This window comes from Mauremys mutica, chromosome 8, assembly GCF_020497125.1.
Source record: "Mauremys mutica isolate MM-2020 ecotype Southern chromosome 8, ASM2049712v1, whole genome shotgun sequence".
NCBI classification, from domain to species: Eukaryota; Metazoa; Chordata; order Testudines; family Geoemydidae; genus Mauremys; species Mauremys mutica.
In genome coordinates this window covers 89,970,124-89,983,901 of record NC_059079.1, presented here as the reverse complement: position 1 = coordinate 89,983,901, position 13,778 = coordinate 89,970,124, and the positions used below count along the sequence as shown (strand labels likewise).

Sequence of the window (13,778 nt, the reverse complement as noted above, 5' to 3'; positions counted from 1 at the left end):
AAGAGTAGGCAGTTTGCAGGAAAATTAAATGTAGCAATTGACACATGATGGCTGCATGGGTAAGCCTGGTAGGAAGGAAGGGGTGCTGTTATCCCCATGTATAGGAGCCACAACTATGTTGTGCAACCTTCTGAGACATGCAGACATCTGTGATCCCAACAGCTGTGTTTAATCCCTTCTATCATTATTGATTCCGTCACTTACCACTCCTCTGAACCTTATTTCTGTTGTCAGTAGAGGAGTGTCTGGATCCACATTTTTAGAGAGAGCAACTGGAATCTGCAGTCATTAAATACTGTAAAAGGAAGCTTTCTCAGTCTCCATTTCCGCTTTGATTTGGGTGGATGGGAGTTAGAAGCCCTATGAACTGTACCTGCAGATAGTGGCGAGGAGGAATTGGCGGGTGGGGGCCATTCTGTGTGAGCATGTTCAGTACAAGCCAAGCAGTGTGTGTGGGGGGGGCAGTCTGTGTGAGCATGCTCAGTACAAGCCAAGCAGTGTGTGTGGGGGGGGGCAGTCTGTGTGAGCATGCTCAGTACAAGACAAGCAGCAAAAGCAGCAAATCGGGGGAGGGACACATGACCCTGCATGCCCCTGCCCCGGATTCATGCCCTGACATTTCTCCAGCACTCAGATACTACAGTGATAGATGGAGGAGCGGGGATGCATTTGGAATGCTCCATTATCCCCACAGGAAAAGTGAGATTTTCTAGTCAGTGTAACATTGCTGTTTATTTTTTCCAGGTATAGCAGTTGAACGTGTTGTATTGATAATAGTATTTAAACCCAAGCCAGGGTCCTGTCCATACTACGCTAGAACCATATCAGCAACAAGAAAGAATGTGCACTGGATTCCAAAGTCCAGCCTACAGTATAACTACAGTGTCAGGGGACCTAGTTACAAACTCTTGTCTCTGTCATAGTTAAAACCTGGGCTTTGGTCTTGCCGGGCAGACAAGATTGAAGCATGTTTTAAGCATTCGCAAACTCTGCTGCAGCTCCCCAAAGGTCAAGTCCGTAGTAGGCTTAAAAGCCGGGTGTGGCTTCATCTACACTGCAAGAGCAAATTGGGATTGGGCATCTGCTCATCTGTAACCAGGCGCCCCGTCATCGCAATGTAGCTGTTACAAAGCTGTCAGGGCCTTGAATATAAGGAATGTGTACGCTAAGGCTGTGGTTTCTTTATCTTTGTTGTATGTTCCCTCGTGAATCCCACATAGGGCAGTAACCCAACAGTCTGGTTTCTGTAAAATCTCACCTCCTTTCCCCTTCTCTTTGACAATAACCAAACGTTTCCTGGGTGGAAATGAAACTGCTGCCAATATTTTGGGGTGAGCCAGTTTGTTAGTTTCCCTTCTGATCCGGGGGCAAAGGAGAGGGGGAGGACTGGTTTCCATCTTCATAGGCCTTCCTCTCTCACCCTTTTCCCCTGGTAGTTCACATCACAGTAGCTCTGTTGGGTGGATGAAACCAGCCTCACAGATTTGAATGCACAAAAGCAACACATGAAAATATTTTCGCATGCATGCACTAACACACGTAGCCTTTCGGTCACGGAAATACAAGAGAGGAAAAAAATTATTGCTGGCAAAAACACCCCAAGCCCTCCTGACTCTCATATAACCAAAAACTCCTGCCAGAGTGAAGATTTTATAGACTGATTTCAAGGGACTTACAGCACTTCTGGGACCAAGGTCCAAATTGTTGAGGCACTTAAAAACAAAATCAGAAAAGCCGGGCCAGGCAAACAAGAGGGAGAAATAGGATAACACTGGCTTTCAGTTCCTGCTGCCTTGCAGCTCTTTCACATTCTGACTAAACTCCAGAGTGACTCAAATTATCCACTGCCAGGAAGAGAAAATGTCCCTAAAATCTAGTATTCGGACGTTATTTCTCACTGAAGTAAATGAGAACCCACTTTGGAACTAAGCAGCTGGACTGTCATGTATACCACTTTACGAGCCAATGATTTTCACTGGTATCCTGGTGATACCTAGAGGTGGCATTCTGATGTGAAATCTGTGATGTCAAATTAGTGATAAATGAAAGAGGGAACTTAAGTCTTCACACATGCAGGATAATGTTGCCACCATATGGGGGGTGTTGTACAGTTAAGTCAGGGAACAGGTAATAAGTGGTAGATTAGCAGAGAGGAAGGATGTGGTCAGGGCACTAGCCTGTAACTCAGAAGCCCTGGATTCAATTCCTGTTCTGCCGCAGACTGTGTGATCTTAGGCGAGTCACTTGGTCTCTCTCTGCCTCAGTTCCCAAACTGTACAATAGGGGATAGTAGCACTGTCTTACCTCACCTGAGTGTTATGAGGATAAATACATTGATGACTGTGAGAGGCTCAGATGCTATGGTCATGGGAGCCATATAAATAGCTACATGAGAGTGCTTAGGCCTTCGTGTATCCACTTACTGAAGCTTGGGTTAGAAAGTTTGGCTCAAACTCAATCATTATCAGATCCACTCAGGAGAGGCTGGTACAAAGGAAAATTGGGTAAAAATTGGAGCAGACAGGAATAAAAACCAATCGGAAAACTTTCAAAAGTTTTTGCAAAAGCAGATGTGTGTCAAAACATCTGTTTGCAGATTGAAACCTTGCTTTGCATTTTGGAAAGAGGTAGGTATGTGCGAGTGGTGAGGATACTGATCGGGGATGTAGGAAACCTAGTTACAAGCCACTGCTTTTCAGAGCAGAGCTTTTCATCTTGGATCACTCTGAATCAGGCAGAGCAGGGACTTGAAGCTGTGTCTCCTCCACCGGCCTACTGACTATTCTGGTGTAGAACTTGGTCTCTCGTGTGTGTCTTTTCAGGAAACATCTCTTTTCTGTTCCTCATTGGAACAAAAATGTATTTCAAAACCAACATTTTTCACAAAAAGGAATTGCTGTTTTCCGGCCAACCCTGATATCTTTCCTGCAGCTTCTGCCTAGCTCGCGTTTGACCAACTGGTCTGATGCTCAACCTTTCCTTTTCCTAAATAAATCTGGTCACAGAACACCACAGCTCCCAGGCGCTTATCATTATACAGCAGCCAGGCAGAGCTGACACACTAGAGGGGTCCTGCAGCCATTCTGTGCAAATACAACTCATCCTCTGGTTTTGCATTGGGAATCAGGTTCCTTTGTACTTTAGTCTGAGATGAAGAAGTAACTGATAGATTATTTTATAGTCAGTTACCCTAGAGCCATTTTGTATTCTGCTTTGTGGGATGGAGTGGTAGCTGTTTAGCATGCACTTTTTGAACCATGTGGCCAGATGTATATTACAGGTGACAGGTGGCTGGGGCATGAGATATAACAATACGAGTTCCTGATGAGTTCTCTTTTCATACGTGAGCAATTCAGGTGAGGCAGAAAGGGCAGTGAGGTGAAGATGTGGGAATCAGTGACTATAAGAAACACAAAAAGAGACATCTCTTGTTAGCACAGAGCCACTGCAATGCTTAGCTAATGGACTTTTCTGATTTACTGAGTGTGCTGGAGGGATTTAGGGTAAATCCTAACTCCAGTTTTGCCCCAGCCACCACTTAACCCCAAATCTAGTGGACACCAAGCATCCAGGACATAGTGTGGTCTACTGTGCGGGGACAGCAGGATTTGGAGATTGCCTACAGGGTGGCCATCCCTCCCTGCTACGCTGTGCTTCTCGGCTCCTCGACATAGGGTGGGGAGTTGGGGATGAGCTGGATGAGGGGTGGGGCTGGTGATCCATGACTGTGCTGATCCACCAAGCCCTCTCAGAGGGTGTGCATGTTACAAAGGCTCCTACAGGGACACAGTAGAGGCCACTGAAGCATTCTGCTGTCAATCCATAGCCTGGAGATGATTTCTTCCTCTCTAGCCCCCATTGAACCCCTCACCACAAATCCCCATTACTCAGAATGGCCTTTGGCATCGAGTTAGAAATATGGATGGCTTGTGTGTGCAAGTGTCATTTTCATTTTCCTCAGAAACAAATGAGTGCCCCTACAAAATGGCTGCCCTGACGCTTGTACTGTACCTATCCCAGTGGAATAGAAGCATTCCCCACACTAGTTTTTCACCTCTTTCATGGGCGTGTGACGTTTCACTCCATATTCTTTATGAAAATATGCTTATGATATGAATATGACATAACTGAGATATAATTTATGCAGGATGGGTCTTGTAAGGTATCATTGGAAAGGTTATGATTTACTGAAGAGATTATCCAATTTGTATGCATGTATCAAATACAACTGGGTATGTATTGCCCCTCTTGCCCCCGCCCCCCCCGGGCGGCCCTGGTCTGAAAAGGAATATAGCTGGAATTCTGAACCACAGAATCTTTGCAACCTGCCTAAAATAACATTTAGGGTGAGAATTTACATTTTGTAACCTGTCTCTTAAGTATGTGGAGCTTAACTTGCGTATTTTGCTTTACTAGGACAGCAATCTACTTTGTTCTGTTTGTTATCTCTTATAGTCACTTAAAATTCACCTTTTGTAGTTCATAAACTTATTTCTTGTTTATAATATAACTCAGTTTATGTAATTTCTAACTGGGGGCAGGGGCAAGAAGTTGTGCATATCTCCCTCCACATTGAGGGAGGGGGCGAATTTCATAAAACCTTTGGGTTTGTCCCCCTTAAATGGCATGGGCACCAGGGTGTTGGGGCGAGCCCCAAAGGCGGATCTCTGTCTCTCTGTGCAGCTGGGTGTGGCCCTGCCTGTGTGCTTGGCTGGAAGAGGTTTGTGAGCCTAGCCCAGCAAGGCCAGGTAAAGGGGACCCAGGCTGGCAGAATAGGCTGACTCAGTAGCACCCCAGCACATCAGGTGACACCCCAAAGGTTCCAAACCCATCACAGGGCTTGTTGATACAAAGACAGGCAATATGGTTAATGAGTTCCGACTGGCCTAGTAGTTAGCAACATAATAAGATACACGCATATGTAGGCCATAACATTCCTCCATCTGGCACACAGCCCAGTCTCCTGGTCATGTCCATTGCACACTGGTCTGCAGGTGGTTCATCATACCATTATGTCTGTTCCTTTATGAAGTCTGGGCTTCTCATAGGCAAGCAGAGATTGGGAGTCATGAAGAGGGATTGGGAGATTTCTTCAGCTGGCTTCTGTTTTGAAACCCATGTTTTAGTTTGGGAACTAAGTTCCTGAGAGTTCACAGATCAGAAGCGAGACCATGAGAGGTCAGGCAAACTGCAGCTCCCGCTGGGTTATGCAGCGTGGCAGATAGCTCGCATTCCAGAACAACATCTGGATTTTTGCGTTTATATGACAGATGTTTTGGAAAAACGACCTGAAGTTTATTTTAATTGTCATCTTCCTAGCCTCCTTCCTACGTGCGCACACACATTCAGGGACCATAAATAAGAATTCTTTAGGCGATGCAGTTCTTAGGACAGCTAGCCCTGTCTTCCATCACTGCCTCTATGTACTGTATGCTGCTGAACTGATATTCCTCTCACACCAATTTTACAGCAGTGTAAATATGCTGGATCTGAGTCTCCGCTCATTGTCGCCAGTGTATGAGGAGTTTTTCCACTGACGTCAAGAGAGTTACAACGGTTTTGCACTGGTGTAAATGAGAGGAAAACCAGCACAATTGACTCTGATGGTGTTACTCCTGACTTACCCCAGTGCCAGTGAGAGGAGAATTGGGCCCAAAATGTTCAGAAATAAGAAACTGGATGACCACTGGACATTCCCAACCAGGATAATATAAAATCAGGCCAGATTCTGATCTCAGTGACACTAATATAAATCTAGTGTAACACCATTAGAGTTACTCCTGATTTACACTGGTCTGTCATCATCCCAGTGTGAGGTCTTGAGAAATGGGGGCAAATATGTAGATTATTTTTTTCTTCAGCAAAGCACTAACCTATGCTCTACATAAAGCTTGTCGGGCTAGGTTGATCCGTGGGGTAATCGACCATCTTCAGTGGAGTTACACCAGGAATGAATCTGGCCATCTAGTTTACTTCACCAGCCATATTATGATAGCAGTGAGACTCTGTAGGGAGGGTGCTACCTTCCAATATCACTACCACACCCGGCGCCTTTGCAAACACGCATGCCTCATGCCTCTCAGGTTATACTCCCTAGGCAGCAGCAGCAGCCTCTCCCTGTTGTCCCTTATTACTTACCGTCTTGAAACAGTAATTAATTAATTGTGGAATGGCACCTACTGGCCCCAAATGTAGATGTCCCACAGTGTCTGCAGGTGCACCTGAAACGGCCTCTGGAGCGAAATGCAGTGGGATGCTTGCTTTGCGGTTCTGCTTGCAGGAAGCCTGGGACCCCGGTCTAGATATTCTGCACTGGCCTCTACTTCATTACTGGGTGTCAATCAGGGCATTGACTTTGACCTCTACATTTCTGTGGGCCAGATTTCCTCCCACCCCTTACTCCCAATGGGGACTGTTCGAAGACTAAGGAAGTGAAAGTGGGAAAATCTGACCCTGTACCATTTGGTCCTGGCTACCTCAGGGCTGCCTCTCTCCTTATGTTACAGCACAGCAGCTCAAGCTGTCATCAGCCCCTAGCTGTAAACAGAAGGGGAAGGTGGAAACGGATTTTTCAGGAAAGGGCCCTTGGCTCAGGAACTCAGTTTCCTAGAGGGTTCATGGGAGCCTGAGCTTGTCGACCTTCAGGGATTTAAAGAGGCTTTTGCTTGAGGAAGTACTGGCAAGCGTCTGGGGTTCTTATGGCTCTAATGGCGGGAGAAGGGGAGGGCCAGACCTGCAGTAGGTATAAATCACGTGGCTCCATTAAAGTCAGTGGTGGAGCTATGCCTATTTACCCCCACTGGCCTGGCGTCCTTTACTGGCTTCTGGCCAGCTTGTTAATTGTTTTTAAATGACTGTGGGTTTTTTTAATAGTGCGTGTGTGCTAAGAGAGTAGTGTCATCAGCAGAGTTTATACAGTGAAGTGATTCCACACCTGGTACCACTCCTAAGAAGTCACAGAGTATGAGGCACCAAAGGGGAGGAATCTCCCCAGGAAAGAAAAAAAAAAAGGTTTCCTGGCAAGCTCTGTTGTGAGGATATTCTAGAAGCGACAAATCCCATCACAGAACAGCAGTGGCCAGTGTCCCAGACAGAGGGAACATGACAAACTCAAGCAGAAATGCAGTCGTCCCTTTAAGTTCTTATGAGATACATGTGGCTCGAGGGGATTGGACAGGATGGATGTGTACGGTGGTGTGAGAATGAGACGTCGCTCTTCATTTCACACTTATTGTCCCATCAAAGTAAAAAAAAAAAACTCCCCAGAGGCAGAGCTCCTGGATCTAAGCATGAATGGAAGATGAAAATCACTGCTTAGTGTTACTGAGATGGGAACGATTAGAGATGGGAAAATGCGGCACAACTTTTCCTGCCTCTTTTGTTTGCTGTCTGTGACTATGCTAGGAGAGGAATTCACTAGCAGGAATCAGCACGCTTTAAGACACTGTTGAAAAACAGTCACAAAAAGTGAATGAAATGGTAATTTTTCACTGGAAATTTAAGTCTAAATGTTCAGCTTGTCCAATCAGGAAGCAGAAATATGGAACGTAATTGATTTGTCCAATCAAAACTAACCAACACAGTTTGAATTTAGAATACCAAATAATCACAATAAATTCCTCATAAACTACCTACAGACAGAGAATGACTTCTATGGGAGTTTGTCTGAGTCAGAACTATGTAAGGACCTCAGGACTAGACCTCAGAGTTGTGGGCAGTCAATACCTACAAGACTGAGTGTGTAGCAGAGCCAAAACATGGCTCTTCCAAAGTTAAAGAAGTGGGTAGTTATGTTGCCATTGCTATGTCCTATCAAACCCAGTCGTGATCTGCTTTGCAGACTTCCTATTTCAGATTTCAAGCATATTATTTGCCCAGCATATTCTTTCCCTTATTTTAAAGTGAATCCCTTGAAAAACCTCTCAGAGGTTGCAGTGTGGCACTTCTGCAAACCCCAGGTTTTAAGGTTTCAGAGTAGCAGCCATGTTAGTCTGTATCAGCAAAAAGAACAGGAATACCTGTGGCACCTTAGAGACTAACACATTTATTTGGGCGTAAGCTTTTGTGGGCTAAAACCCACTTCATCGGATACATGCAGTGGAAAATATAGTAGGAAGATATATATACACAGAGAACGTAAAACAATGGGTGTTACCATATACACTCTAACAAGACTAATCAATTAAGGTGGGCCTGTTTAGTCTCGTTAGAGCTGGTATGGCAATACCCATTTTTTCATGTTCTACTTCCTACTGTTTTTCATATATCTCTTCCTACTGTATTTTCCACTGCATGCATCCGATGAAGTGGGTTTTAGCCCACAAAAGCTTATGCCCAAATAAATGTGTTAGTCTCTAAGGTGTCACAAGTACTCCTCGTTCTTTTTCCCAGGTTTTAAGTTAGTTTCCTTGTCAATGTCAGCTCAAAAGCTCCACCTGTAGCGGAACTGAAAAAGATCCCTTCTGGTTTCAACTTGGTAAGATAGGAGGAGAATCTTCACTCACTGATTCTAGTTTTCCTGTCTGTCACTCAAGGGTGGTTTTCATGTTTCATTGCTGAGACTGATTTGTTTCACCTTTGCAACGGTACTTCAGACTTTACGATATTCTTATTTTTTGCTGCTAAACCTTTAGCTCCAGACCCTTCACTGCACCTAATGTGGTGCCGTTGTGCATTGAAACCAATGGAATCTTGATATCTACCACATTCCACCTGGGAAGCCTTAAGGAATTTCAAGTTTAGTGAGCTGCTAGATTGCAAGATTTTTGGAGCAGGGATCATGATTTCTTATATGTTTCAGTAGTTTATGATACACTGTGGACAATGAGAGAAACAAACTAAATAAAATAATGATTATTAATAATAGAATCCAAGATTATTTACTGAATTGTTTTCCCCCTAGTTTAGTGTTAAGTGTATATCAGACCAAACCCTTGGTGTATTTTAATAGCTGTGACAACAGAAATACTGTCAGTAGACCTTTTTGGAGGGGCAAATATTAAGGGCCATGTTCTCTTCCTTTTTCTTTGTGTGACTAATAAAAGCCTTCATAGTAATTAGAGTGTTTTTAAATGTTCTATTTTTGTCTTTGAAGTTTAGTTTTAAGTTTCCTTTAATTAGTATTTGTAACTACTATTGTTATTGAATAGCCCCCCCCCCCAACACGGCTGAAGTCACTGCTGAGTTTGGAGATCTTTATCTGATCCACACAAAACCACTGCACAATAGATCAGAGTCTCTTTTTATGAGAGGAGCTGGCATAGAAGAAGCTGCTACATGTCATAAGAACGGCCACACTGGGTCAGACTAAAGGTCCATCTAGCCCAGTATCCTGTCTTCCGACAGTGGCCAGTGCCAGGTGCCCCAGAAGGAATGAACAGAACAGGTCATCATCAAGTGATCCATCTCCTCTCGCCCGTTCCCAGCTTCTGGCAAACAGAGGCTAGGGACACTATCCCTGCCCATCCTGGCTAATAGCCATTGATGGACCTATCTTCCATGAACTTATTTAGTTCTTTTTTAATAGAAGTCTGCAAAGCAGATCACGACTGGGTGCCTTGGCAGAGCTGAGTGAGAGAAACTTGCACTGCTTCTTCCCATGCTATCCTGGATCTAGTCAGCACTATCCACCCCCCTCACTTTCATGGGCAATAAAATTAAAATTTAATCCTATTTACATTGCCTCTCTCTTCCCCCCAAATGTTGCCAGCCATGACCCAATGCTGCCAAAACAACACCATTGGACTGCTACATGAAGCATGCATGGAAATGATTCTTTGGATAATTCTGAACCCTGGATACTAGGAGTCCTAATCACAATAAAAGAAAGAAGAGTACTCACTGGCTTATTCATTCAGACCAGAACCCTTGATAGCCTTTCCCCCAGCTGAGGACTCAATCTCTGTGTGAAAGTCACAGCAGAAAGTTTAAGCCAATTCTTCTACTGTATTACTCACATCAGGGCCTAATCTAAACACCGCTGAAGTCTATGGGAGACTTTTCATTGCCGTGGGTAGTCTTTGGATCAGGCCCATAGTGAGTGTCTGGGAACACTTTATTGCAAAGTTTTTCTCCAGCTGTTGGGTTGATTCCATGTCTCAGTAGTGGAACGCTAACGCCGCTATGGTTTCCCAGGGAAGCCCCATTTCTCTGTATCCATGCTGTGCAATGCTCTCCAAAAAGCCTCAAGAAAAATGTGCCGCTCATCTCAGTGAGTTCAGCGCCCATCCTCCCTCTGCTGATTTCAATGTACAAAATAATCTTCAAGCCCTGCAGAAACTATCACCACAAGAGCCAGAAATCCTGTAAGTTAGAAGGAAGGAAGGGTGGGGAGGGGGTCTGTATTTTACAGAACAGAGACAGCACTGGTGGCTTTGAAACCAAACAGAACTGGCAGCCAACGCTATTGTAAATCATCTGTCTCATTATGGAAGTTTGACTTCCAATCACACCAGAAATTTAGCTTTATTTCAGTCTTGGTTGTGTTTTCATAGAACTGAAAGGTCCTTCCCCTACCCCTCCAAGATCCATAAAACCATGTCTTTGTGCCAAAATCATCAAGTCATTCATTAAAATAGCATTTAAAAATAAAAACAAAATCAGACCCAGGCTATTCTCTCTCTTTCTCTCTGACACCCGTTCATTTTCAGGAAGTTGAGAGCTCTTCTTTTCTTCTGTCATTATGGTCACTGGGGTATATGAGCACAAACGAAACCTTTAGTGGCCTGTGATGTGCAGGAGGTCAGGCTAGATGGTCCCTTCTGGCCTTAAGCTCCGTGATCATCTGTAATACCCTAAGAGTGCATAGGAGGCATTCGTAGTTTATTTCTGTTATTTGCTCTCTGCAGGGAAGTGATACTGAACCATTTTGGGGGTGGGGGGAGGGAAGGGGTCGCTGTTTGGGGGGAAAGTATTGTTTAGCAATTAAAATGGCCAGAATTGTGTGTGCTCTCTGCTGAGCAGCTGGTGAGATTGTTCTGAGTACCTGAACCGAGATCACAGGACTGTTGTGGAAATGTCTCTAGGGACAGTGACAGCAGAGCCCCACCTACCTGCAGAAGGAGAAGCATCAGCGGCACTCTGAGGTGTGCAAAGAGCATTCTCCAGATAAAGGGAGCATAGCACAGCTACCAGCAGCAGAGGAGCACAATGAGGGGTACAGCTTCTGTGGTGCCCCATAGCCAGTGGTGTCCCAAGGGGGTGTCTAAAGGTGGTGGGCGAGGGTCTTATAGAGGTTCATGTCCCAAGAATGGTTCTTCACCAGTTTTGCTATCTGGGAGGCTCCCTGAGTTAGAGCTAGGCCTGCTGCTTGCAGCTGAGGTAATTAGCTGTGGATGAGCCTAGTTAGGCTCAGAGACTTGAAAGAAGGTGAGGGGCATTGATGGAAAGTCAGAAACTAGCTTCTCTCCCTGAAGGACACAAGCAGCTCCTGCTGAGTTTGTATCCTGCTTGTACAGTGAGCAGCTCTGGGGAGTGCTGTCCTCTGTCTACTGTTTGTTATGGAGTTTAAAGCTGCATGAAGGGAATGCAGCCAGATGTTTTATTTGCTTATGCTGCGGGTGCGGAGAGGAGACAGACCCTGGAAATACACTGGTAATGCCAGCGAGGGCTTCCCCTGGGATATGGTGCCTGGTGAGCTTCCATCTAAATTCACGAATGCCAGGCTTTGCTCACTGAGACTCCCAGGTCGAGTCTTGGCGATGGGAATGTGTGCCTTGCATGCTTAGTGTGTAGAGCTGCCGGGCGAGGTCTCCATTAGCTGGTTAAATACACGTATAGGCCACGTGGAGCCAAGGAGACTTTTCTTGCTGACACTAACAGGAGCAGGATTGGGTGCTTAAGGGACTGGGCTGTAGTTGCTGGATACAGCCCACACCACTAGCAGATAAATTGCAGTGGGGGAGGTGTAATCCCTTTCCCAGGACTCAGTATTGAGTCTTCATTTTTTCGAGGCCTGTAAAGCTGTAATGCACAAAGCTGATCATTTTTCTCTCTGCTCCACAGAGATCCCTGGGTGTCCTGGAATGGTTGAAAGTTGAATGGGCTGAAGTGTGTTCCTCACCACGCTGAGCTCACAAGGGCTCTGGAGAGAGAATGCAGGAGCACGGCCATGCTTCTCTGAGACTGGTGAAACCGTGGGAAACTACTGCTTTGGCAACTGCCTTCATCTCAGCCCATCATCCATAGCAAGTCACCCGAAGGAGAAGCTGATGAAGGAGTGGCAGCGAACCAGGCAAGGATCCATCAGCGCATCAAGCATCTGGGGGGAATATAAGAGCAGGATCTGCCCTGAGAGAGCCACATCCCAGGAACCAGCCATGTGAAATCGGATCCACTCTGGGAAGGTGACAGCATGGCCCAACAGCACAGCACGGAATGAGCTGAGTTTCCACGCAGGAGGAAAAAGACATCCAGGGGTTTCCCTGTCACATCAACTTCGGAAAGCATCGTTTCAAAAGGCAAGAAAGCCCTAGGGCTGCCCTGTCCTCTCCATTGGCCAATTCATGGAAAAGAAGCCAAGCTCACTGCCTCCTGGCCTGGCCAAAGGATTGCTAGGAACATGGCCATGGGTTTCTTGTCCACATGCTGGCAGTGGGGTTCAGATGAAACAGGAACCTTTTAAAGACTAGAAAGACAAGGAATACTGAAGTTTGCTTTTATTTACTCTGTGTTAGCTTCTACCCATGGCATCTTCTCTGTCTTTTCCTCTGTATAGACAAATAAATACTCAATACACCACTCAGTCCTACTCAGGTAGAAGAGGAACATTAACATGGGCCAAATCTGAGGTCCTTACTCAGACAACACTCCCACAGACCCCCAAGGCGCTGCCTTCAATGACTATAAGGCGCTAGGGTTGACCCCATGTTTTTGCACTGAGCAGGTGTTGGAAAAGGTCTGCTTCACCTTTCGCTTTTCAGCCCTGATGGTCAAACAGCACCAGCCACACCCCTGGAGCCCAGTTTTCAGCCCTGAGCCCCAAATGCCATTAAAGGCTCAAATCCCTCATTCGGGTATTGAAATCAGTGCACAGGCAAGTCAATCCTTGTTGAAAACTGAGCTCCCTGGGTTATTAAATATACAAAAGGATTCAAAATGAAAAGCCCTAGTTTGGTTATTAAGGGCTTGATCCAGTGAGGTTCAGAGGCTGTCTAGCACTGTCCACGGGACGCTCAATCCCCAGGCACCCAGGGGAGTTTGGTGACCAGCACCTCCCAGGAGCTCAGCATCTCAAAAGATCAGGAGGCCCTTCATCTCTTTACCCATGTTGCAAAGAAAGAGGCAGAGAGCTAGAGGTCCATGCAGCGAACCACTGGAAAGACAAATTCAAACAGTAGGAAAGCTGTGATGTTCTTGCAATTTCTGATGGCAGAAGAATAGTCTTGTATGCCAAGCAAGTGCAGGATTCTGCTTATCAGCTCTCTGAGTTCTAAGCACCAGCAGCGGTAATGGAAATTCTGAGCTTTACACGCAGCCCTGTTTTGACATGAACTGGGCAGACAGGCCGGGCTTCCACCTGGAAAACCTGTAACACAAAAACGAGACTGTGGAGTGTTGCAGAGCAGCTTCCTAACTTGTGTCTGCAAGTGGGAACCACTGACAACTCTTGTAATGCCGTAAGCAGGCCTTTAGCTCTAGCAAAATAAAAGCAAGCCATTTCACTGGGGTTGCCTGACGTTTAGAAAAAAAGAGGCTGCAGTCTGACCTTCTTTATCTGTTGTGCAGGATGTGAAGAGTACAGAATGTGTGTGAGTGTGTGTGTGTGTGCGCACGAGAGA

At 45.6% G+C, this 13,778-nt stretch overlaps 1 protein-coding gene across 1 annotated transcript in view; it reads left to right on the top strand.

Moving 5' to 3' along the window:
- Positions 1-13,390, top strand: part of ADRB2 (adrenoceptor beta 2) — a 57,497-nt gene extending 44,107 nt beyond the window's left edge. The window contains exon 2 of the mRNA XM_045026976.1: positions 12,004-13,390. Coding sequence (XP_044882911.1) covers positions 12,004-12,038 — 35 coding nt within the window. The 3' untranslated portion in view covers positions 12,039-13,390. The remainder of the gene's footprint in view (positions 1-12,003) is intronic.
- The last annotated feature ends 388 nt before the right edge of the window (positions 13,391-13,778 follow it).